This window comes from Strix aluco, chromosome 26 (genome assembly GCF_031877795.1).
Source record: "Strix aluco isolate bStrAlu1 chromosome 26, bStrAlu1.hap1, whole genome shotgun sequence".
Lineage (NCBI taxonomy): Eukaryota > Metazoa > Chordata > Aves > Strigiformes > Strigidae > Strix > Strix aluco.
In genome coordinates, this window is record NC_133956.1 from 3649329 (window position 1) to 3676135 (window position 26807).

Below are 26807 nucleotides of genomic sequence, written 5' to 3' on the forward strand. Positions count from 1 at the left end.
TACGACACACGCGCCCCCCCCCGCACTGGGCCTGGCAGCGCCCACAGCGCTGCGGCCTCCGCTAAGGCCGGGCCCAAGCAGGCCGCTCCCAGACGTGAGGTCATCGGGCAGCGCACCCGCCGCCGGCCTCACCGCGGGGGTGTCCCCAGCCTCACCGCGGGGGTGTCCCCCGCCGCCCCGGGGGTGTCCCTCGGCCCTGCCCGCCGAGGATCCCCCCCCCCCCCCGCTCCCCTCAGGCAGCACCGCGCTCTGGGGCCCGCCATGGAAACCGTTGCCCCCTCAGCACCGGCCCCGCCCCTTGGGCGCTTGGCCACGCCCACCCCGGGCGGTGGGGCCGGCGGGGCGGGGCCGGCGGGGCGGGGCGGGCCGCAGTCGCGCGCAGGGCGGGTGAGGCGAGCGGAGCGCAGCGGAGCGGAGCGGCGTCGCCGTCCCGGCTGGCAGCGGCGGGCGAGGCTGAGCGGCGGCTGAAGCATGGCGCTGTCCGTGCCGGTCAACGGGCTGAAGGAGGGCGATAAGGAGCCCGTCATCGAGCTCTTCGTCAAGGTAAGGCGGGGGGGGGGGGTGTCTCGTCCGGTCCCGTCCCGTCTCGGCGCCGCTCCCCTCAGAGCGCGCGCTCCGACCGTTGGGCTCCCCATCCCCCAACCGCCGTTTTTCCCGCCCCGGGGGGCTCCAAGTTTCCCTCAGCGACTTGTTTGGGGCCGCTCCTCCTCGGCGGGCTGAGGGGAGGAGAAGCGGCGTGGGGGGCACCCACCGCCTCTGGCACCCCCCGCCACCAACTCTCCCCGCCTGCTGTCGGGGCTCCCCCCCCCGCTGTGCTGGGCGCGGGGATCCCCTTTGTGTGTGTCCCGCCCCCCCCTCAAACTCGGCGGGGCGGTGGCAGCTCCTCAGGGCGGCTCCGGGCCCGGTTGCAGGCGACGCCCCGTCGCTCGCCGCGGTGCGGGACTGCCGCGCACAAAAGGGCCCTTCGGCGGGGCGGGGGTGCGGGGAGCCGGGGCTGGGTCGCTGTGTGCGGATGGGGCGGGCGGTAAACGCTGAACCGCAAAGAAGTCACTTTTGAAAAGTGTGCCTGCGTGCGTTTGCTGGAAAATTCTTCCCCCGGAGCAAATGCTGCAGCTGGTGCAATAGCAGGAGCGAGGGCATCGGCGGCAGAGGGGAGTAACTTGCTCTGTGCAACCACAATACATCCCCCTCGCCGTTCAGCTCTCCGCATTGTGTGCCCAGGCGTGCGCAGGAAGGCAGCACAAACCCCAGTTACTTTTCCCTCGGTCCCCCGCCGAAGAAGTCTACTTTTGTGTCAGAAACCAAACATGTAAATGCATCACCAGTTTTTCTTCCAGGCTAGAAGAATGAACATGTGTTGTACTGCCCTTATCTGGCAAAGATACCATATGGTGTCTCCACATGTTTTGCATTCATATATTGCAGTATGATGCAATATTATGCATCCTCCAGGGCTCTAGTGATGCAGCATCTTACTTTTACTTGATATCAAAAGTGCAGAGAGTAAATGGTGTTAAATCTTTTCCTTCTGTGCTTAAACTTACTTTGAAGAAAGCCTCTGTAGAAAAGTAGTATTTTAATTCTTTAGATGAAGTTTCTTTCTGTTGCAGTGAGAAAATAATGGAGAGCCTTCATCTGAGATCTTGGGAATTGCTTAGTGTAAAAACCATGATGACAAACATGAAAATTTCCAGCAGACTAGGTAGAGCTTTGAAAATAAATTATTAAATACAAATTTTATTCCTTAAATACTCTGAAAATGTTGAATTTTTCCAGTTTTGGACTTTTTAGTAGCCTTGAGAGGCAGTAATGGGACCCAGGGAAAGCGTTACAGTGGAGGATTTCAGACCTGATTTTCGTCAGAATATTTAGGTTCTTAGTGTAGAGGTTAGAATTTACTAGTACAGCAATTAAGTTACAGATTACTTTGAATTATTTATAGCAGTACTTATTTAATATAACATTCCACCTTATCTTCAGTTGTCCTAAAGTTCATTGGCTCATTTTTCTTATTTTTAAACAAATTAGAGCACTGATTGATGGCAGAAAGATTTGGGGGCAGGGGGAATAAGCTTTGTGGGTCTCTTTAAAGAGGGTACTTCATGCTTGAGGAGTAGAATGAAAGAAGGTGTAAAATTAGTTGTGAGGAAGATGTATTGGTTATGATTAAATTGTTATTGGACCAATAAAGATGTGAGACTCCGAAAGGGAAAAAGCAGATAATTTTTCTGGCCTTCTGAATTGAAACTTTTTTACTGGCATGCATTTAAGAAGGCTATATTTGGAGTTATCGATGAGTAGTATCTCCCTCAAGGAAGCCTTTTGCCAGTGTTACGAATGACTGCTGCAAGCTGTATAGTGTCTGCCTTCAGGATAGAGTTCAGGTTAAAAAAGAAGTTATTCTTGTCTGCCTTCATGACCTTCAGGTAAAAATTATTTCCCTGTAAAATCCGGCAGAGGAAGAACAGCCCCCACCCCAGCAGACAGACCAAAACAGTTGTTTCATCTGGGTGTTGGTGCCTGTCCCACACTTTATTGAAGCTGTTAAGTATTACTGGAACAGTGTTTTTGTGAAGCTAATAAAAGTCTTGTTTGCTACCTGTCTCATTAAGATGGTCACTTCATAAAATACAAGCAGAATGTTTATGGTTATTCAATAAAACTATTAATGTCTGTCTGGAAGAGCACTGGGTTTTGATTTAGCCATTTTTTTTCCCCTGTAAATGGGAAGCTCAGTGTCTGCTTTTGTCTGTTGCACAGTCTGTCTCACCTGGTTATGGGTGCAATATAGAAAAAAATCTGAAGTTCCTGAGTGAATGTCAGAGTATTTTGCAATGTAGCTAATCACTTTGCAAACAGTGTATGGGGTCTTGGTTCTACCTGTGCACTGTTAGTCAGCAAAGCTCTTAAGGTAGAGGTAGTGGAAAGACTTCTTGACCAAAAAAGAAATCTCTGCCAAATGCCTGCGGCTGAAGGGCGGTAACTGTATGACCTGCGTACAAAGGATTGTAGCAGCCAGACTTAAGATGAAACAAAGGTATGGATTAAAGCTTGAGAAACAAACCTGTGAAGCAGGAGAAACTGTTTGGCTTCGTGCTCAAAATCTTACGTTTGAATCTTATTAAATTGTGATCAGTAACAAAATAGGATGGGCACAGCGTAGGGAGGAGTGCACACATGGTTAGGTTTCAGTTATGAATAACTATATAGGGCTGTTTGTCACCAGCAAATTGCTTTGTTTTATTCAAGAAGACAGTGCATTGGTCTGCTGTAACTTGTATTTTCATAGTCTGTGGAAACGTATGTGCAGAATTAGGATACTTAGGTTAAAAAAAGTGTTACAGTGCTGAAACCGAGGTGAATAATCTGTTTCTTGGTCTCATATAATGAGTAGCTTCAGCAGCTTTTCCATTACAGTGCTGGTGGGCTGCCTGTGGTCTCTCTTAAACTAAGCGTAAATATTTTTCAAGTCCTTCCTCTGAGAGCTGATTAGGAGAAACTAGTGATGTATCTGATTTCCTTTAGTTTCCTCACATGTTCATATGTTTTATTAATGAGGGAGGCCCACTTCCATTGTCTAACAAGAATATTTTTATATGCCCTAGTGGCATTTTAGAGTAGTGAAGACTGCATTGTACTGAACATGCACGCAGAAACTCGAGTGTTGTGATCTGAATACAGCTCGTATAGGCCACTTGTAATGGCTGCAATTTAATTGATCATGTGTGGATTTTTATTGTACATAGAAAGCGTGGAGGGCTGACTTGGTCAAATAGAACCACTCACCTGTGGAAACCACAGGACAGAGCTTATAAAACTACTTGTGCATTTTCTTTAAGATAGTGTACAAAGGATCTGGGGGTAGAAGCTGCTCAGAGCTCAGCCTGTGGTGTTCTAGAGGGCAGTCAGTGATTGCATTCTTCTTGTCATAGCAAGGTGAAGACACGGATGATCAACAAGTTCAGTGTTAAAGAAAAAACCAACAAACTCAACAAACAAGAAATTCATAGTTGTTTATCTGCTGGCACGAGACGGGTTATAGTAGATGTAGGTAACCATTAAGGAAGGTGCTCTCTTCTTCAACTGTGCAACGTGTGTACACTTGCAAATTAATTAGACCTTGGATTTCTGGCAGCTTTCAAATAAGATGTCATTGCGAAATTGGGCACCTGTTTTGAAAATTAGATAGTGTCTACTATCTGTTTACCTGTGAATTGTACTGTCAGTAAGAAAGAAGCTGTGATTTCACATTTAATAAATACCCTACCCTAAAACGCTCCCAATGATTGTAACAGAAGCTTGTCTACATTTTTGTATATCTGAATTAAACAGAAATTTGGCAGGTGAATTGTTTGTCTTCCGGGATCTAGGTCCGTTTTGTTCAGTTAAATGTTGGGGCCCGTGGCAGGAAAGGGATGTGTGCATCTGCGTCTCTAGCAGCAGACTTGGTGTGAGCTCAGGGCTGGGTGAGAGGAGTGTGATTTGTCTGAATTGCACACACTCAGGTCTGCCTTTGTCTTGCAGTTTCTCATTGCCCGTGCATATCCTTATGTAAGCTCTGATGTGTCAGTTTGGGGTAGTATAGCTGCTGTATATTGGTTTATAACAAACCATCCCATGATCTTGTTTGTCATAAGTGGTTTTTTCTTTTTTTTTTTTTTTTTTGGCAACTACAGTATAACTAAAATTAAAAGGAATGTTGATGTAAGGAAATAACAGGACTAGAGACATGCAACATTGCTTCTCAGAGATAAGGGAAGGGGCAGGCTTGTCGCTTGATAATCTTATTAGATAAGTCTCCTCCTTATGTACCAGGTCATCCTTTGGAGGTTTTGGTGTAATAACCTCAGCACCTGAGAACTTTTTCAGTCCCCCTTTGACACACCTTTGGTATGGATAGCAAAATCTCATCGGTGTCTTATTTCTTGTGAGCAAATACTAAAGTGTTGTGAGGGGTCCCTTTGTAAACTGAGGTGTAGCCATCTTGATATATCCTGTGCTTTGTTGTTATGTATCAGGCCTTTCCCTTGTTTGGCCAGCAAACTATATTCCTTTAAATTTTGCTTATGAAAGTTCTCATAGCCAGAAACCTTGTCTTTTTGATTTTTGGCTCTGATTGCTAATACAGCAACTGGTGCACTTGGTACAATATTGTTTAAAATACAGAGATAGTCTCAAGTGTAATTGTTACTCTAGTTTTGCAAAACACTGGAAAGTAAGCTTAAAAACTCCTAGCAATCATTTTCAAAGGGATTACACAGATGAGTTAGATTTTCTTGGGTCAGAAATTGCTTCTGAATACACTTAAGCAGTAATGGGTTTATCCACTGGCATCTATCCTTCTCTTTCCAATGATTAACACCTAGACAGCTCAGTTTGTCCAGAGAGCTTGTGTTTTACTTTGCAGTTGAAAGATATGCGACACTCGTGCACTTTTCCTCCTTTCCCCACAAAGTGGTCTCAGAACTGGCCAAGTTCCTGAATTTCAACTCGCTGCCCTTCACAGCCCGCTGGTCTGCCGGCTGGGATTGCACCGTCATCTCCCGGGGTGCTTCTGAGTCAGTTGCTCCATGCCGCGTGCAAGCGCTGTGTGCCCTGGGTGCATTCTTTGAGCATAGATACTGCTATAAAAGACAAATCTGTCCTCAGTTTTCCCAGATGGGAAATGTCTCAGGCTGTGCCTTGAAGGCTTGAAGGGGAAAGAGAAGCCTGTAGATCAGAGCACGTATTGTGGGACATACTTCAGGGCCTGGAACCTATCGAAAGTCAGGGATAAATGCCCATCAAGGGTGTGATCAGGCTGAGTCTCATTCCTGATGCTTTTTTGTGTCGGGCTGTGATTGTGTGTATGCGCAGTAAGGAACTCGCAGAAGCAGGGAAGTGCATACGTAACACAACACCAAAGTTCTCGTGAAAATATTTGAAGAGAATGAGAATCCTCTTAAAAGAGATGTGTTATCTGTACATAAAGATAGTTGATTGCTGAGAAATAACGTGTAGATATCGGGAATACTTACGTAAACTCCGTTTCAGTTAGGAAGTGGGTGGGAGGGTCTGATAATCTCTCAGTGGGCAGCACTGTGTGACGGTATTGGCATCCTAAGTAGTTAGTAATCATTACCCTCGCTGCCTGAAGTGACTCGGTCTCACTGTCTAGTCTTCCACTGGTTATCCTGACCTAATCTTGTGGAAGGAAACAGTGAGGGAAGGGTTCTTTATTTGGAGAGTATTACTGTCTTTTACTGTCGATAGGGTGAGCAGAGAAGTGTGGGTTCTGTAGCGGAAGTTGCAGATTTTTGAAGGCTGTGTTGTCTCTTACAAAAATCTGTGTTTGGAAGAATCTAGTTGGATAATTCATTGAACTTCTAGCTAAATAGTAATCTGTGTACTTTGCAAAATGACTTTTGTACTCTGAAGTTGCAAGTTTGATTTTTAAAAGTGTACATTAATTAAAAGGCACAAGAAGAGCCCTGGGCTGTCCTTATTTTCTCACCAATGTAAGCATGTTCAGATTCTCTTTTAAATGAGACATTATTGTGATGTGGCTAACAAGACCTACACACTTTTATAACAGTGCCTACATCAATTCCAAGTTTTGGCTGGGCCAGACGTACCACTTAGAAATCCACAAGAACTCCTTTTAAGACTGGATAACTGTACTTGGCAGTAATTGGATTTGTTGCCCTTTTTTGTCTTTTTTTTTTTAGTAGATGTTCTCTTTTGTCCAGCAACTGATAATCAACTGAGCAGTGCAATTCTATAAAACCTTAACTGGACAGTGTGGAAGAAAGTAAGGCGGTTTTGTCTGCCAGGTAGACGCTTAGTTTGTCTAAGATAACAAACTTTAATTCAGATGGTGGTTGGTTGCAAGTTGGCCATCCAGGAAAAATAATTTACATCTGTACTTGTTATCCATCTAATTTGATTTTTATCTTCCAAATTCTTTATAAATAACCTATAACAAACAACTTATTGTCCTAATCAAGTTGTGGGGTTTTTTTTCTTGTATATTTTTCACTTTGGAATGATACAGGTTTACTCTTAAAATAGATGCTAGGTACTCATTCTGTGCTCATTTGTTTTATGAGGAGTTTGTGAACATTTTAACAGTTCAAACACTGAAACCCAAAATCATGTTTCAATAGGGCTTTGACTTCAGGAGCTTTAAATCCTTTATTTAGAATATTTTTTTTTCCTAAAAAAAGATAATAGTTAATTTTTAAAAACTTGTTTTGAGCTGTTTTGTTTTGTTTTTTTAATTCAGGTCAAACGTGCATTTATGGCGCAATCTGACTTTGGGCTCTGAATGCTGTGTTTGTTTATGCTGAAGTGAAAAACCTAAACTGAACCGCTATTAATGACAAATGTCTTTGTGTGGGAGTTCTCTGAGAGTTCAAACTTATTCCTTGTATTGTTGGCTAGACAAAGGGCAAGGAGCTTTACACGAGGAAAGGAAATGACTTAGTTCTGTACACTGAATATCCATATTAGGTATAAACTAAATATAGGAGTGTAATCCAGGAGTGAAGTCATATCTCTGTATTTTCATGAGAAGAGCTAATGAGATTAGTCAGTGCTACTGGATCAGCTTCAGAGTTTTTTGGCTCTGTTAAGGCATTACTATTTTGGCTAGAGTTTGATGGTCTGTGCTTTGGAGAGCTGCTTTTCTTAAATAAAGGAAATAGTTTTTTACATGGTTTTGTCTAAAAATAAAATCAAAGCAAGCATATTTCTGTAGTCTTTCAGAGTGATGCATTAGCTGCCCTACTGAGACATGCTGTACTGGAGCTTAATGAGGTAAGGCAAAATGTCCCAGAGGAGGAAGTTCTACTCTGCAGCTGAAGAACTTGGATACCATCTCCCCAGGGAGGTAGAATGCAGTTATAGGGGTGCCTGTTAGTGACTGAGTTGCACACTGCTCGCGTTGGAACCAGAAGCAACAGAGAGCAAGCTTTCCACAAAACCTTTGTCCTCTAACTGCTCTAAAATAAAAATTCCAACACCAGTTTCCGTCTAAGATCATGTTTTTCCTTGCCAGAGCTTTTGAATGTGCTGTTAGCAGGGGGTACAGGTTCAAAACTGCAGCTCTCTTTCACTGAGTTTTGAGAATTTGAGCAATTTCTTTGTTTGTTGGCACATTCTTGTGTGGACATCGCTGTTTACATTCTGATTTGGAGGCAGTTGTGGTTTTAGCTGTATTCCTTATTTTATCAGAATTTTGAAGCTCCCAGGTGGCTGCTTTTGAGGAGCATTTTGACATGAGACTCACTGTGGCTCATGATGTGGGCTTTCCTGCTCCTGGTGGGGTTCCAAGTCAGCCTGGCGACTTGGGTGACCTGGCTGTTGGTGGAGAGGGAGCAGGGCCCAGGGTGAAGTTGGAGCAGCTCTTCATCGTTCCTCTCTGCTAATCTGTCCAACTCATTGCTCATCTTAACTCTGTAAATTGGGTTATAAAATACCATAAATGGAGTTCTTCGTTTTTCTGTCCTGCCATGTTCAGAGGTTTATTTGAAGAACTCTTAAATGCCAAAGATAAAAATTTTACTTGGTCTTCTGAGCCCTGGTGACAAGGTTTGCAGTTCTTTCCTGTAATTTTTATAGATGCTTCATTATTCTGGGGGGGTGGTGGTGTGGTTTGGAAATAGGTCTCTCTGGCTGTAGCCAAAGCACATATTGTACTTCGTTAACGAATTTAGTAAGTGTTGGGGGAGAGAAACATTGTCACATACAATGCCTGTTCCAAGTTCATGTGCTAGGTGCCCCAAGGCAAGTTTCAAGCACTATAAAAGAAACCCTTAGTACTGCTTCTAGTTTCCTAACAGAATGTTGCAAGAATGTGTCAAGCTGTTACATGGCAAATTTTAGTCAGTTTGGCCCTCTTTATCTTCTGAGGCTTGTAACAACTGGATCACTCTGTTAAAGGTACTGTGGTTGGAGTAAGAGGGACAGAAGAGATGAGATGCCAGGCTTCTGCCGTTAATGAACAACTTCAGTTTTCCTGTGTCAGGCGAGGAGGTGGTCGTGTGTGGCTGTCCACAATAATCCCAAGTTTTTGTATTCCTAGCATTAAGCTAATTTCTTCACTGAAGAAAATAGTGGTTAGTATTTAATGCAGATTTCAATTCTGACTCTTCATCTGGTTCTCCCAAAGGATGAACGTGGGATAATTTCTTTTCTCCAAAGAACTAGAAGTGCTTAATTAATTTCTACTAAATTGTGAAGTGTTTTTTAATACATCATGAAGATCCCATAGCTTTTTTTCAAAAGCTCTACAGTGAAAAAGCATGGCAATGAACAAGAGTTGCAGGAAGGTGTACAAGACCAGTCTGCTAATTATTTTGTTAGGAATAGCATCACCGGGCTAAAAATAGCATCCACCTAAAATGGTCAGTTGCTGTTACAGTCCAGTGCCTGACACAGTGGGGACTTATCAGAAAGGTAATGACTTAAGAGGCTTCTTGAATGGGCTGATAAACATTCCTTTCCCTGGTTTAATAGCCAGATCTCAAGTAAATGCAGGGAGGTCAGTTAATTTTTTTTTTAAGCTTTTTGAGTTTACAGGAATTTCAGCTGATGTGGAAGGTGGATTGATTACAAATTGTGCAAAGGTGATATAGCTTGTCAAGAGGCAGTAGTAACTAAAGTTGCTTTTTCCCTGAGTGGGGTTGATGTCAGTCAGCATACAGAAAATGTAGACTAATCATCTTGCAGTGAATTCCAGGTATAAGCACTGGCCTTATGCTTTTTGTTTTCTATTTTTCCTATGTTTTTCTTAAAGGCATAGCTATTTAAGGTAGCAGTGATTATCTAAATTGTTCTATAGAACTAAAATTATGGGGTGTGTGGTGGTTGTGATTTGCGCGTTTAAGTCTAACTCGATGCAGTGTTACCAAGCTTTTCAAAGTTCCCTCATAAAGGTCAAATAAAGGGGCTACACTAATCATCAGTGTGGTTCGTATGAAGATAAGGGTGTGATACAGGTGCTGTAAGCTTAATTCGGAGCTTTCTGAGGTCAGCTGTCTTCAGTTTGGAAATGAATATATACACACTTTTCCTGAAAGACATTTTCTTATTTCTACGTGGCATGTAGTGAAGGATTTGCTTATCTTGTCACTTCCTTTATGAAAAAAATTACCTCCTGAGTTCAAAAGCATTTGAAAGGTATGGGGAAACCTACGGTGGAGCTTAGTCAATAACGACATCGGAGAACAAGATTACATAGAAAAGGCTGCTGCAGCAGTAGTGCCCTTCTTGCAGGGCTCATCTACTGACAACACACAAACATGAGGAACAAAGGTGAATTTGAAGAAATAGCTAAATAAGGTGCCAAACTGCTGACTTTGAGGTGACAAGAATGATGTTGGATGTTTTATTTAGAATCTTCTTAACGTTGTGAAAGAATTGCAGGAGTTAGCTTGCTTGTCAGAGACCTTTAATAGTGTGAATAAATCTTCTTGCTACAAGCTTATTTTGTTCTTCGACTGAATCTTTAGTGACTTTTTAACTTATGTTAGCAGTAAATGAGTAGGATAGGTTTGAAAATACGTTAGGCAGCTTTGTTAAAAAGCTGTGCTGTGGTATCAGCTGGAATACCCATAACCTGTGCCCTGACACGATACCAGCAGCCTGAAGCTGTCTAGAGACTTGCCTTTGCTCCTCTCTCTTTCTAAGAGGTTGACGTGGATCTTTAAATATGCAACAATTTTTTTATCTATTAAGAAAAACTTCTAAAGGAGAGAGAGTTGGTTCATAAACATGACAATTGTCAGCTGTAATGAATGCTCAGAACTGAAGGAACTTAATTAGTGTGTTAGATACTGAACAGCCTTGCCAAATGTGATTTCTAACATAAAGATGAGGTCAAGACAAATGTCATCTCTGAGCCTAGCAGTACTATCGCGGGGAAGTATTTAAAGTCGTCTTTATCCTTTTTGTGTGTGGATTTTTAATTTTGTTTTTTTCCCCTTTGTGAGGTGGTCCAGACTCTTGAGCTGGGTTCCACATCACAATTCTTGGACACCTCTGCCTGCATGGCTGTGGGCTAGTAACATCCTGCTAGGCAAGGTGTGTGTAGTCCCCGCTCCCCTGAATAAGAAATCTGGTTTGCAGGCCTTTTTCATTCATCTTTCACGTGGATGTGGTGATAGCAGCTCTCACTAGCTAATTATCAAAGCAAGGGGATGATTTTGCAATGTTTATGCTTGAGCACTCATTGGTATGTCTGGTGGGAGAAGGGAACAAACACGCTGGAGGGAGTTGTCCAAGGTTGGGTTTGTTCTGGCATAGCTGTTTTATTGACGTGTGTGAATAATAAAGAGCCTGAGATTTCATTTAGTTTGCCTATCCTTATTACGTTTTCTGTTTAATGTCTTTTTTTCAGTACTCCGTTTTATACTTACCAGGATAGCTGAATTTGAAAGAAAAGTATCTTATAGCAGCATGTGTCAAGTATCTGTAGACAATCTTTCAATATTAAGGTCAGAGTAAGTTTACTCACTCACTTTCAGTGCTGTTAAGACAATGAAAATGAGTATTTTAAGTTCCTGTATGTCACAAGCAGTGCCTGCTGCTGCCACTAGCTGTAGGTTTCCATTAACAGAAATAAAATATTTGACCTATATTGAAACACGGCATGAAGGCCCTTCTAGTATTCTGAATCTTTTGCAGGTTGAAATTGTCTTTCCAGCTCCGTTTTTTTTTTTTTTCCTAGTTCTGACCTTCCCTGTCTTTTGCTATTGTGGCAGGGAACTTCTTTAGGCTGTCAGCAGTTACCAGACTTATTTATTATAATGTGTCACACTTGTGTGTTGAAATGCCCTGTTAAGTTTTGGTTGGCCTAGTGGCATAAGGACACCCCACAGAAACACAATCTCTCACGTGTAAGTTGGGGCACTAGCTATCCCCTGTCCTAGAGAGGTGAGATCAAAGGTGAACTGGGAAGCGGAAGTGTCCTTTTCCTCTTGTCATCCCTCGGACTAAATCTGGTTGAACCAGATTCAGTTAGCATCAGAGTTCAGGGCTTGACTCTAACTTGCTCCCTGACCTGTTCCTCCCATAAAAACCCAAACCAACTCCCTTCTCAAACTAACAAATCTGAAAGGGTGAATGAATTGAACGCTCTGTGTGGCAGACAGCACCTTTTCAGTCCTGATCTCTGCAACTTGCTACCTTGTCACCTTCTTTTCTTCTTTTGAATGATGCTTCATTAATATTGAGCCATTGGGACCCTTTAAGATATGTTTTGGCTTGCAGGGTGAATGCTTACATATAACATCCGTGGAGCTCATCCATCTCCTGCCTGAACAGAAACACAAAACAATCGGTATAGAGGCACCATCTGGAGGAGGCGTTTGATTGGTGTTTCATCAAATACTGTTATAGTCCTTTCATGGACGTAATTCTCTACATCTTATCTGAAAACACAGCTCAGTAAACAGCATGGAATTCTGTTTATTCAGCTTGGCAAGATAAAGGTCTGAGCAGACACTGCAAGGATCTAGACTGATATTACCAGCCCATTTGCAGTATTCATGTGTGGAACATTAAACCACTCCTTTCTGTATTCTGTGTTCTTTTATCTCAGGACTTTTGAATTGCTGCATGTTTTTCACTTGAATCACTTTGTTAGTTTACCTTAAACCATTGCCTTTCAAAGCAGTAATCCATATAGGATTATTATTAATTTACTCATTTTTGGAATGAGTTTACTGTTCATGAAACATGCAAGAGTGATTGTTATCTGCTGTTCTGAGGTAGTGGGTATGCATCATGCTGGGTTTTTCATGTAGTTTTCCCAGCAGATCTTTTTTTTTTTTTCTGTTAGAACTGAGATATATTTCAAGATTGCCGAGTTCAAAATTTGAACATACCCTCTGATTTTTTTTTTTCTCCCCAATCTGTTTTTTTTTTGGAACATTAATCTTCTAGTCTTTGCAGATTGCAGATTTCTTATTCAGGGAAGTGGGGACTTCCTTGGTGATATAATCAAATAGCCCCAGTAGTTGTCTTTGGCAAAAGGTATTCTGTGAGATGTTTCTAAAATGCATTTTTTCCCTCTTCATCCAAACTTTATTTTTTCCTGCTTCTGGTATGTCAAATCTGGGAGAGATTCCCTTGATTGTTTTGGATAAATTAGGAAACGGTTGTCTTGTGTTCTGCCCTTTTGTTTTATTTACGTAGGCAGAGACTGAACTGTATTACATTTCTCATCAGATGCACTTTGACTTTACTACTATTTCTGCAGTCATTTGATCCAGTTTGGGAAATGTGTATTGTACTGCTTTTAACTGATTGCTGTTTGAAAGAATTTTGCAGGCCTTTGGGACCAAAGATTTCTAGAATTCTCTTCTCTTGAGTCTTTAAGATGTATACTACATAATAAGGGCTTTGTGTCCCCTTAAGTGTTCCTTTACGTGTCTATTTTTCTTGGTCTTTCAGTAAACTTCAGCACTACCTTGGTAAAGTAAATACATGCAGATTCTTGTGCTAGGAGTCAAGTTAATTTTTATGCAGCTGTAAAGTCAAACATTTCACAATTAAAATGGATTTGTTTTTCTTCCCTTAGCTTGTTTAGCCTTTTAAACAGATGTATGATTACTCTGGGTTTTTGGGAAAAACAATCTCATTTGAATGAAATCACTGCTTCAGGGGAAGAGAAAGGGAGGAGGTGGCTTCCGCATTGGCTGGATCAACTAAACTCAATCTTCCAGACAGTGGGATAAGTAGATTTTTTTTTTTTCTTTTTCAAGTAGCTGGCACTCTTGCATGGGCTGAGCTACTTGGCATTGGGAGTTGCCAGTAGTTTTACTGTGGCTATGATAAACCAGCTTGACTTCTCAGTGAGCATACTTATTTGTTTTACTGCCTTGTAGCTCTTTCATTCTTATTTGAACTTCCTTTCTTATTTAGGTTTCTTTAAAAAGTAGCCCTGTTAGTTTTTCGTGTAATACTGTAGGGTGAGTGCTGTGGTGTATGTATGCCCAGCTCTTTCTCCATGTCACTTCTTACAATTAATGAGGTCCATTCTGCCACCTTCTCAGAAGTTTTTTAATTACAGTCCGTTTGTGGTGGATAACACAACTTTCTTCAAGGCAGCTGGATATATTTAGTTTTTTCTTAGTGTGATAAATCCTCTATGGCAGTTGTTAGCTTTTCAGACTGCTTGATGGCATTTCTAGCATGGCAGGAGTTGGCCATGGGTCATGGTCAAGTTAAACACTGTTTGGCAGGGTTCTTTCCCTGATGGTAAATTAAAGCCAGGCTCTTCAGAGCTAGTTCTCAATTGGTATAATCCTTAAGCAAAATACTCACAAGTGAAAATACCATGTTTCCTTGCTCTGTGTGGTGTTGCACTTTTTTCTGTCTGGTCCTAATCCACACAAGTGAAAACCTGGCATTCAGTGAGATGTGAATGTGTGATGATGTTCTTGAGTACGTGTCCTTCAGTGGATAATGGTAGCTTGATTTGGTAGTGATGACTGAAAATTAGCCCTAGTTGTAGGAAGGCTGGAATTATTTAGTAATAAAGATTTTCAGGCTGGTTTTAGAAAGAATTTAAAGTAATAACTCTAAAGCTTCTGGGTATAGAATGAGTATAATCTTGTTGAATTAACAGATAATCTAGGCTGACGTTAGTACAGAGAAGTCAACATATAATATTTTCTTTACTCTGATGGTGATGGGGATTAGACACTGAAGATATCCTGGAATATCATGGCCTGAATTCAAAGACAAGGCAATGACAGGTTTCCGGCTTCTAATAGTGGGCTTAAGCAACAACTATTATATGATTAACCCCCTGCATGACTAGTCATGTAGAATTTCAGAATATACTTGCAATATTTAAAGGTTTACAGTTTACTGCCAGCACAGCTCTATTCAGTGGGGAAAATCAGCGTCAGAACCGACTCTCACAGAAACATTCTCCCTCTGAAAAAAATCCTTGTGTGTTTGAAAGAGTAATATGTTGTGTTGCCAGCAGGGTGTTGCTCTCGATGCCTGGTTGTAGCAGATCTGTGCTGTAGCTCTCCGCCTATCAAACACAAGGAGATAGAAAACAGGCCTCTCGGGCAAACAGTTACATAGCAGAATTCCTTGGCTCAGGAGCACTGAAGCCAAAAGTTTCTTGGCATTCTGACTGCATTCCTTTTTCAGTATGTGCTCAGAATAACTTGGGACTTTTTGGAGCAGAAGTGGGACAAACGTTTGAATGTAGACATAAAAGTCTATGCTCCGTTTAGCCGTTCAGCTGCAGCTTTGAAAATGCATTAGGTATTGTTCAAAGCACTGTATGTTAGTGGGCTATAATCCTTTTTTCTGATTCAAATAATCCAAAAAGCCTGTCTTGCTTAAACAAAAGCAGATGCTATTCGTTGTTTGTTCATTGTGAATGTTACGCTTGTGTTGGGAGAGAAGGAAAGTTTCGGTACAAGTTGGCATTACGGCGTAAATGCATTTGACCTTTTTTGGTTGTCATTGGTCGCTTTGGTTTTGGCTTAGGAAAGTGGACCTTAATGAAAGCCACAGTTCAGAGCTATGCCTTAAATTTGAAACAATTTTTTGTTCATTTTTGTGACTTAAAAGTAGCCAGATGGGCTAAGATTTCTTTTCTTTTTTTTTTTTTTTGGTAGTACAGTAAATGAGACTGCCTTCTGAATTTGAATTTGGTTTATTTCAATTGCAATTTTTAAATCTTCCAATAGAAATAATAAAGCTCCATGGTGGAATTATATGAAAGAAGGCATGGGGTTTAATCCAATGCCCGAACTTTCTTGCAGACTGTATTGTTGTTGTAGCTGATAAGTGCCAAAGTCTGTCTGATATAAAAATGTTTAGCATCTCTCAGTCATTAACATTAATTTTTTTTCCTGTACCCTTGGAAATTTGTTCTGCTGATGGAGGGTCACTGCTTTTCCCTATCACGTTGACAGGTAGCAAAATCTGGGCAGTCAAAGACTCGGTTGATGTTCTGACTAACTCCCGAGTTCAGGAAAAGCCCTGAAGTTTTGTAATAACAAATTGTCGTATTTGGTTCCGTCTGCAAAAAGAGTTTATTTTGTGCATAGGGTAACCATTTTGCTTTTTCATTTGCTGCTATCACCAGAAGTGTTTTAGTTCTTGGCTTCTGAGTAACTTCTTACTTTCTATATCTGGTGATGGATTGTAAATCTTTAAAGCTCTTAGCCCTCTGCAATCAGTCTTTCAAAGTCATGTTTTGCAACTTGCAAATTGACAAAGTGACTTGTAAAAACTAGTCGTTTGCTTATTGTCCATTAGGATGCTATTCATGCATTTTTCCAATATTGGTTTGAAATTAGGGGAGCTGGTTAGTGCTTATTTAACTTAATAATCTCCTTGGGAAATACTTCAGTTACACTTGTTGATGTTGCAGTACTGTAGCTAAGCCTGTGGACTTCATTTGGTGCTGAGGATCAGCTGTACGTTGATGGCAGGCAGCTCCATCCCAGTGGTTCTTCCTGTGGTTACATGCCTTTATTTTTGCTTTTTAAAGATTTCCTTAGTCTGTATCAGATGAGATCTCTGGCAATGTATGTCATATTGTACCAGCTCTGGTCTCTGGTTTTGAGGTCAGAAGTGCTAAATAAAAGCTGAAGAGTGAGTAGAGCTAATCCTGACTAGGTCATGTACAGGCTCCTGTAAGTGCAGCTCGTGGGAGCAAAACAGGCTGAAGACCCACTGAGTGTGGCAGCGGGTGGCAGATCAGAGTCACTTGAGAACAGCAGTGTGAACAGTGCCTGTGAGGTGCCTCGAGGTATGGCTTTATGCTCTTGGGGTAAATTTGCTTTGGTAAATGCCCAAATCCCTTCTTTTACTTACAGTAAATGTGTGGTAGTTTTTCCATCAGAAGAAACAACATAAAGCTTGATTGGATGGGGGCGTGCACGCCTGTTACTGCAGCATAACTCATGTGCTTTGGTTTAAGTGGCATTACTGAAGTTGTCATAAAACTTGAAGCCTGAGGTCAGTTCTGAGTTAAAGAATTGTACTGCCCAGACTAATTCACACTTTGAAGCAGAAATAAAATATGTATTTTCATTAGATGGGATGAAGTATTGTCTTTTTCAGTATCATTTTTCAAAGGTAGATAAGATTTTGCATGTGGGGGGGGAAAAAAAAGGTAGATGAGTATAAAAATAAAAATCTACATTGGCATAATTTACCTGCAGGCAATGTCTGTTCCAGTGTAAACACAGTAATGTAACTATACTGGAAAATTCTGCAATATATAGTGCTGTCTGGAGGGATGGCACTGCAGTTAAATATTAACATCCATGAAAGTATACAGCTGTTGGAAATATAGAGTGAAGTCTTTCTTCATGTAAGCAGCTTGGGAGGTAGGAACACATTAATCCATATAGTAGCTAGAATCCTTACAGCAGTTATATGCACAATAGAATATTGTGGATTGAGCTAGTATAAAGCAGAATGCCCAGAGGAACCAAACGGACTCTGTTTTATTCTTTTTGTAGATGATTTTAGAATTTAGTTCCTGAACCCTGAGAAATCGCGTGCCAGTTCTTAAGACAATCTAGTATCATTAATCTGCTGCAAGTTTTACTTTCTCGAGATAAAGATGATTTGTAATTTATGGCAGAAAGACAACTTCTTTTTTCTTTCAAATCTTCATTAATGACACTAATAAAGGTTTGAAGAAAAATGGCTCTCTATATTCTCCACAACAAAGTATTCGGAAGGATAGTCAGCTCTGACAGGAGGGATGCTTGTAGAAACGAGACCATAAGCTCAAAGCAACATAAAGCAGTTTATGAATCCTCATGTCCTGGTATTTATTGACAAGTATTAAAGGAATCTCAGCCTTATCTGCAAAGGCACCACGAGTTTTTAAAAAATAAAATAGCTCTCTGAATTTAAGACAGTTTCACGGGAAAACTTTCTATTTTCCTGACTGAAAATCTTGCTGCCAGAAAATCCTATTGCTACTCTTCTTAATTTGCAAAGTCTTTCTTCATTCTCCCCGCCGTGGCCCCCACTCAGTGCATGGCTGGGAACTGCAGAGAACTGAAGAAGCAGCAGTTCCTTTGCCTGAGTGTCTAAACCTTTCTGTAGTTAGTTCTGGTCCTAAAACTTAGTTCTCTTGCGATGATAACTTTTTACTGGCTTCTCTTCCCTCTTTCCCAGCCCCTCTCACCCCCTCTTTTTTAAAATGCTGGATCTCTGCCAGTCAGTGCTCAGGCCTTCTGTTCAACCCTTCCACTTGTGTAGCTCTGCTTGTAAATACCCTGTGCTCAGTGAACATCATTGTCTTCTCTCATTTCTCTGAGGGGTACAGCCAGCATATTCTACAGTATGTTAAAAATGGCCTAGGGAACAGTAATGATGAACAAATTAGCCAGGTTTTGAGAATTGTACTGATTAAAATTATTCTTGGAAGTACTCTAATAATAACAAGCAAAATGCTTTAAAACTCGTCTGATGTAAAGTATGTGTCAAGATAATCTGACATATATGGCTGTTTTAACTACTTGAACCAGTTTTCTTTTCAGAGGATTGAATTTTATAACAAGACTCAAGGTTTCCCATGTCTAATTCTAGCCCACTAAAAACTAAAGTTTTCCAACTCAGCAATACATACTTCATTGTTAGAGCAATCATGAGATGCATGCCATCACTGGGTGCCCTGGAGTGGTTTACTGTTGCTATGTAATGGACCTTTGTTGTGGTAGGACAAAGACTTATTGATAAATTGCCTATAAAAAGTGGCTTTGGAATATTATTTTATTGTCAGTGAAGTCTCCATGTACTTAAAGTTATGTCTTTCCTTACAACACCTGCAATGCAATAAAGATTCATAGTTCCTGGTTGCAGTTGGCTCGCTGTAGCACTACACAATGAGAGATATAAGCAATAAACTGGAAGATGACTACAATTAATTAGCTATGCCTTGTAGAAGAAGGAAAAAAGAATAATAAAGAACAAAGAACTATATTAACGTTGGAGAACTGCCATCAAAAAGGTGTGGCTGCTCAGATGAATAGGATTAGCTGCCCTTTCTTGACTGTTAAGAGCAGTTGGATCATCTTCAGTGTGAAAGATAACTTATTTTGTTGTCTGAAATCTTGTTTTGATAGATTTTATGAGCAGCTGTTAGAAGGTTAGTTGACTTCATAAATGTGCAGATTTCACTGTAATAAAATCATTGTCATGTCTGCAGCAACAAAAATCAATAGAAGGTGCAAATATTTAAAAAAACAAAAAGAAACAAAATGATGCAGAAGTCCATGCATACCTGCCCAGTATATGAAGCGTATTTCATTATCCGGAAGATGCTCATCTTTGTGCATTGTATGGAGATACCTTCAGGACATCTGGTCCAGGTGTGTCAGCTGGACTTTGAGAGCAAAGGAGTGTTCCTACAAGATGATACTGAGCTTGACTGTGGGCTTGTTAGGTTTGGGAAAGAGTTAGTGGGGTGAAGACTGTACAGGCAATAAAGCCCATGATTTGTTACTGAGTCTGCCTTTATTTAAAGATCTTTCAGTAATTGTGAGCATGTGTTGATGGCACAGTCCTACCTTCTAATTAATGATTTGTTCTCTTCTGCAGGCTGGCAGCGATGGTGAAAGCATAGGAAACTGTCCTTTTTCTCAGAGGCTGTTCATGATTCTTTGGCTGAAGGGAGTTGTGTTTAGTGTCACAACAGTTGACCTGAAGAGGTAAGAAATACTCAGTTTATCTGACAAAGAGGTACAGTATGCTTGGTGTAACAAATGTTTGTCTGGGGCTTCTAGATCTTGCATGGCTTGGTTTCTGAAATTAAAAAGAAAAACTGTCCTGAAACACAAAGAGGCAACCTTGATGTAAGCGGTGCATTCATTGATGGTTATTTGTAAGTATCTTCAACCATAAAGAATGGGTCTGATAAATTCTCTTGAATTTGTTAAATGATGCTCTTCTCCTGTAAAACTAATAGCTGACATGAAGTCTCATAACTGAATACTGAACCTTGCTAGCTTCACATCAAGATCCCACAAGTGAAGACTGCTGGATGGGTATTTCAGATCAACCAATCTTTGATGAAATCTCCAACACTTATTGGATAACTGTCACAAATAATGTGCAGCCTACTCCTCTTTTTAAAGATTTTTGAGGTAGTATTGCGTATTATGCAATAAGAATAAAACCAATGTGAAAATATCTGTCTATGAGGTAAATCCGAGTGAAATGGATAGGAATAAAATGTAAAATATTCTGCCTTTGTATAGCCAGGTACGTAATGACGCTGTGTGTCACCTAACTTGCAATTTCTCAATCTATGAAATTAATATCTTAGTGGCTAAGAAGGGTGAGATGTGAATCCAGGAGTCTTTTCCTAAGGTTGGCTGCACTTTTATTAGAAGTGGTAATGCTAAATTCAGCAGAGGCCTTGTGTTTGTTTTTGGTGTGAAGTAATGTTTTCACAGCACTAATGTAATGTAATGTTAGTCACTGAACTCTCTGGAGAGAGGAGACTGCCAGTGCTTACAAACCTTATTTTCAGAAATAAAGCCAATAGAAATATAGTGTTCTCCAATGAATCAAGTGTAAAACATAAGAAAGAAATCACCCTGCTCAACTTAACCTCTTCATGTAATTTTTTTGAAGGAGGTGACTTGTTTTAATTTTTAAAAATCACTGAAGTTGCTGCTTCAGAGCTGGCAACTAGTGTTAAATATTTCCATGTGTAGTAAGGCTGAGGCAGACCACTCAGAGTGGGAGAAAGCAGCTTTTGTCAACTCTGGGTGCATTTGTAGCAGCTCAGAGATCTTCTCTGGCCAGTGTGGGATTACTCTGCAAATAGAATTGTTGCTGCCAGCACACATAAACCAAATATATCATATCTTCCATTTAGCGCTGCATGTGGTTTGTGGAAACCTCAGGAGCAGGACTTGTGTTCACGTACTGTTTGTAGTTTTGGACTTCCTTTACTTTTAACGATGGTGTTATTTAACCTATTGTAGTTATGGGGGCGGGGGTGAGAAGAAGGTTGAAAGAGACATTTTATACTTGGAAGCATTCTTACTGCTGAACCAGTCTGAGAGATATCGTTAAAATGCCAAAGGTGCCTGATGAATTGCCTTTATTTGTGTCCTTTTGGCAACTTTGCGTTAATTGGATGGGGGAGTGGGATGTAAGACTTAACTTTTAGAATATAAATTAGTTGCAGATGTTTAAACTTGTCCTTTCTTTACAGAAGGAGAGCTTTCTTTCAGTTTTTTTATATTGGGAAGGGGAAAACACAAAATAAGTGCAAAATTTAAAAACTGCACAGGAATAGGTCAAATGAACTCTACTTTTTTTGTTGTACACTGAATGTATTTTCTGGTAAAGGGAGAAAAGGACCACTGAAGCTAGTTCAGATTTGAATCGGTGTTGATACAAACTTAATTCCTTTTAGGCTTTATTTAAAGCTTCATAAATACGAATATAACATTCTGCGTTGTCTAATACATAGTCGTGTAGCTTGCAGAATATCAAATTCAGCTAACTGCTCAAGTGGAAATGTTTTACACCAGATGGTGTTTTTTTTCCGTTAGCATTACCAGAATGATAATAGGTGCTAGATGTTGCCTTAATACTTCTAATACTGTCACAAGAAACTGCTTTTACATTATTCAGGCTGATTACCCTCTCTTCTTTTTGTTCCTGTTAAAGGCACAAAGTTGTTGAAGAGCTGGGTAGTAATGGTTTTAAGCATCTGAATTTATTTTGCTAGCCAAAAAAAGAAAAAAGGGTTTACATGCAAACCATGCTTCTGCCTCATAGCGTAATTTCTGCACAACAGTAAAGCAAGCTCTGTCTGTTTGTGAGGCTTAAAAGGTCGTGGTTGGGTACAAAAGTTCACAAGTAATTTGGGACACAGGAAAAACTGAGTCTGATTTGACTGATTCTGTGGCGTGTAGTTTTCCCTTCCATGATTGCATTGGACATCGTACTGTGCTAACAAAAGAACATTTTGCAGTTCTCAGTTCTACTCTTAAGACAAAAATATGCACATAGGCAAACGAAGGGGGACATACCGCCCTTTCAAAGAAATCATGCATTTCTTGCTTCTGTTCAGTCAGACAGAGGCTTTATTCTTTCCCTTTTCAGAAGCAGCATTTCAGTGCTCAGAGATTTGACTTGTTCTGGTGACTAGAGCAGAGTTGCAGTACATGAACCGTTTGTTGGGCTTGTAACAATATTCAGGGCCAGCTTGCATTCAGTTAAGTTTTGAAATCCTATTTTAAACATCTTGATGGTGTGGTTTTACAATTATGTTGACAGACAAAGATTAAATAAAGAGATTAGTAAATATTAAAGACTGCCCAGAGGTGAATGCAACTTCAGCAGTGTAATATGCTGCTTAGGAACTGGAGACAGGGTTTTTTTATTGCTGGTATTTTTTTTTTTCCACGTTACTCTTCAGACACTCATTGCAGTACTTCTGTAATTTATAAATCACTGTTGAGCATATTACATTTGGGGGTTGGCTTTTGTCTGATCTTCAAGAAATTATTTGAATGCTAATTGCTATTCTGGTTTGTGGCAAAACCATGAAATATTAATACCTTAACTCTGGTGTCAAAGAGCCTGCCCACTTTATTAGCTAGTGATAGCCAGATATTTAAATATGTGGCCCTACCTCCAAATACTCAGGTAAACTTTGGGGCAGGTACTAGCTATCATGGAATTGTTTTGAGTGGTTACAGAAGTTTTTTGTGTGTTGTTTTTTTGTTTGTTTTGGGTTTTTTTTTTAAAGTTGTCCAGCTTTATCTCAGAAGTAAACTTCACTATAATATTTTTAATTGCCTTCTTGTTTGACTATTAAGGGAAGCTGTACTCTTAGCCTGCTAAGGATATTCCTGTGTACTCATGGTGCTCTAAAGCCTGTGGCTTGTATGTGGTAAACCAGGGTTTGTTTATGATCCACTGGCAAGGGTAGTAAACTGGAAGTCAAACCCTGTATTATGTTTGGGCTTTGACTGTGGGATGTTAATCTCTGCTTTCTTTTTCTTGAAAGATACAGGTGGTCTGACTGGAGTGGCAAGAGGGGTTAATAAAATGCTCTGGGATCCTTGAGATGCACTCTGACTCTTTGGAAAACTTTTTTGGTTAGTTCATTAGATTAGTCTGTGTCTGAAACAAAATCTTTCCTTTGATAGTATTACTGCAAATCCGGTGGTCTTGCCTGTGTTTGTTTATAAAATAACATTTCTTTTGAGGAATTTTATCTAGCCAACATGCGAAGTTGGAAGTGAGCCACAATGACTTCCTGTAATTGTTGTGCGTTACAAAGCTGTATTTAAATGAAGTGTTAAGCTACTTACAGCATTAACTGATGACAGACTTTAAATCCTAAAAGTGAGAGGGCGATGGCAACTCCTAGTGAGAAATAACTTCTTGGAAGCTTAAAAATTGAAAATGGTTACATTCTTCTACTAACAAGACTTGTGTCACCTGGCTAAGACCAGGGTGTTTAATCTTCTTAAGTATGAAAATCAGTTTTCTCATTGAGTTTTACATATAGTGTCAAGTGCTTGTATCTGTTGTAAGTACACTTTGGCACTATATACTGTAGCTGTTTGCCCTGCTTAAAAGGTGTTCAGCGGTGGGCAGGACATGGAATTCTGGCAGCAGTTCTTAATTTGTAAGAAATGGAAAGCAACATTTTTTACAGGATAAACTTGTAAACTGTGCTTAGTTTACAGAGTCTGAGTGCTATCCCTGAAAACCCTGCTTTCTCATGCTACCCTGAGTGACCATGTTTGTGTATGTTACTAATCTAGTTTTCCTGTCCAGTACAGTCAGGAGGCTTCTTGAACTGTAGATCCAAATCCAGTTCCTGGATGCCTGGTGCTAGCTCAGAAATGTGTTGTACAAAGCACAAGCCCGGTTCAAGGGTTACAGTCTAGTTTGGCTTTGTTCAAACAGTAACAAAGGGGCAACTTTATCCTGGCAAACCTTCTGCTGGATTGGGTATTGTTTGTTGTTCCTCATCCAGCATAACCCTAGCAAAAGGTGGTGGTCATCCTGTAGCGTGTGCTCCAGTCAACATGACAGAAACGTAATTGTACAGTCGCGCCTCATCTGGACTGTGTGTACTGTTGGATGTTAGTACACAGGGATGGTGTGAGGAACCAGGAATTGCAGACTGTCCTCCAAAATGTGGAGAGGTTCTTCAAGAAGTCGGTTAGACTGCGTCCTGAGCAGTCATCCTGGACTGGAGTCAATAGCTTCATCAGAGGGAAGTTTTAAGTGCTGCTACTGAAGAAGTGCCAAGCAGCACTGTAATTTTATTTCTGCTTTGCACTGAGACAGTTGCACTAGCATGGGACTAACTAACGCCAGGATGATTTACTGGGGAAGAATTGGCTGCAGCTTTTTAGATGATGCTTTGGATTTAATAGCTTGTAATGGATCCACATCTCATTATTGACTTCAACTTTGCCTCTGAATCTGCTGACGCGGCAGATGTGAGAGCTTTACATTAAAGAGTAAGTTGGGCATTGGGGGTGAATGAGTAGGTAGGTACATGTGTGCAGCTGACGTACTGGCTTCTAAATAAATGCCTGCAGTGGTGTTCCTTGTCACTACAGCATCAAGGCACAACTAGAGGAGAGAGAAGCTAATTGCTTATAAAATAGACTGGCTTAGCTTGATACGGATTAGTGTGAAAGGAGCTGGAGTGAACAGCAAGAAGTATCGCCAAAACTGACTTCAGATTTAGAAATGTCTGAGTATTTTGGCTTGATGCTGTTTCTCTTGTGTCTAGCCATGCTAATGTCAGGGTTTCTCCTCCTTTTGCCCAAGTATGCTGCTCCTATTTGTAAATAGTTTTTTCACTGGAGGAAGCTTTAAGCATGTTTTTTAAACATGGTGTTTAAGCATCTGTCAGCTTGTCTAGAACCAGATTCTGTGTGCACATAACAAATGGTTTATGCATACTGCTCTATACCAGACTTGCCTATTTCCAGAGAAGCTCTGTGTAAAGGAGGAGGATTATCACTGATAGCAGATTACGCTATATATAAACTGTGTACTGCAGATCTTGGGAAGGAGAGAGTGTGTTTGTGTGTGGGGGGTGTGTGTGTGTGTGTGTATATATATCCCCCCTGCTAGTCAACATTGATTTGACTTGAGAAAAAACATTGCCAGAGTTAGGAGGAAGCAGTTGTCTCTATTTGAAATTAATTGTTAACCAGTATATATTCAAAATGCTAATCAAGCTGTAAACTCACTTTTTAAGAAGCAGACTGGTGTGATATCTTTTTAAAACCGCAGGGATGTGTAAACCTCAGGCAGTGCTTTGGTGGTTGCAGCGGTGGAAGCTAGGGACATAGATGACCCACACTTACTTTTGTATTGGTTTGTATTTCACCCTAGAAAACCAGCAGACCTTCAAAATTTGGCTCCAGGCACTCATCCACCCTTCATAACTTACAATGGTGAAGTGAAAACAGATGTGAATAAGATTGAAGAGTTCCTGGAAGATGTTTTGGCTCCACCCAAGTAAGTGTTAAAATGATAATTTGTCACCTTAGATTAAACAGAGCATTCTCAAAGGGGTTTTCTGTGCTAATTGAGATGTTCTTCAGCATCAATAAACTGAAGACAAGACACTGAAAATATCTTGGAGTTCTTGCTTGTCATTCCTTTTCTCCCTCCAGCTCCCTCTAAAAACTGTTTTGCTTTTAAAGATTATTTTAAAATTGTTCCTTTGTAGAGTCCTATCATCCTCCCTGCAGTTTTCAAACCAAATGACCTTTCCTTTTGATGCCTGGGGCATGCTCTGATGATGTCTTAAATACTGTAAATGAATATGAGCCTGATATACAAAACTTAATTCTGACTCTGTAATAAACTATTGTGGGAATCTGTTTTAAGGAAATATGTGGTATCCTTTTAGAGACTTGTATTTACAGTCATTCTTCTAGAAGGTGTTATTTAAGTCTTCAAGAATTTGTCATTTCCTTGTTCTCACCAGGAATATCAGTTGTATTTAATGTTAAATTATTTTTTTTATTCCTTCCAGATTTCTATAAGCAGAGGAACAGTTGGTAATTGTACAGAACCAGTGATTACTAAATACAACTTGGAAATAATTTTTTAAAAATTAATTCCTTCATACTAGGCATGATGATAAATCCTGGAGATTGGTTATTTAGTATTTGGAAATTATGGTGGAAAATACTGAGCACTTCTAAAAATAATTAGATTACACAGCACAGGCGTGAGAAAAGTGTTCAAGCTTTCTCTAAACTGTTGGCTTTCTTCTCCCTCAGCTGGCAGGCAATGGCAAAATGCAGACACTGCCTTTAGCAGACTGAACTGTTTTGTCTTTGTAGTGTGGCAAGACTACTTTCTTGTTAAAAGATTTGGAGTCCATTATATTCTGGAACAGCTGATATTAATTTAAATGGGGAAAAAAAAAAAAGATCTCCAGTGAACAGAGAACGGACAAGAGTATTTAATTTGTTACCTGTTTGACCCCTAACTATATTCTTGTTTACAGAACTGTGATCTGCCCCCTTGGCAGCACTGCTGTGCTAGAGCAAGGGAGCTTGCTCCTGTGACCCTGGGCTGGTTCAGACACTCTCTGCTTGAAACAAATGCCTGATTTCAGAAACCAGAAATATGCTTTGGTATTCCTCTGAAAAGTGATTCAAAAAGTGTTGGGTTTGAAAATCTTAACTTAAATAGAAGTGTGTGATATTACACTTAAGAAGCAAGTGCTCCGCATTAATCTGCAAATGAATAAATTGGTAAATGTATATGGTGTGGAATCCTTTTTTCAAAAGGGCTGTTCT

At 40.5% G+C, this 26807-nt stretch overlaps 1 protein-coding gene across 1 annotated transcript in view; it reads left to right on the forward strand.

Moving 5' to 3' along the window:
- Positions 1-381: 381 nt before the first annotated feature.
- Positions 382-26807, forward strand: part of CLIC4 (chloride intracellular channel 4) — a 33072-nt gene continuing 6646 nt past the window's right edge. Inside the window, exons 1-3 of the mRNA XM_074850668.1 lie at positions 382-543; positions 19585-19694; positions 25384-25509. Coding sequence (XP_074706769.1) covers positions 472-543; positions 19585-19694; positions 25384-25509 — 308 coding nt within the window. The 5' untranslated portion in view covers positions 382-471. The remainder of the gene's footprint in view (positions 544-19584; positions 19695-25383; positions 25510-26807) is intronic.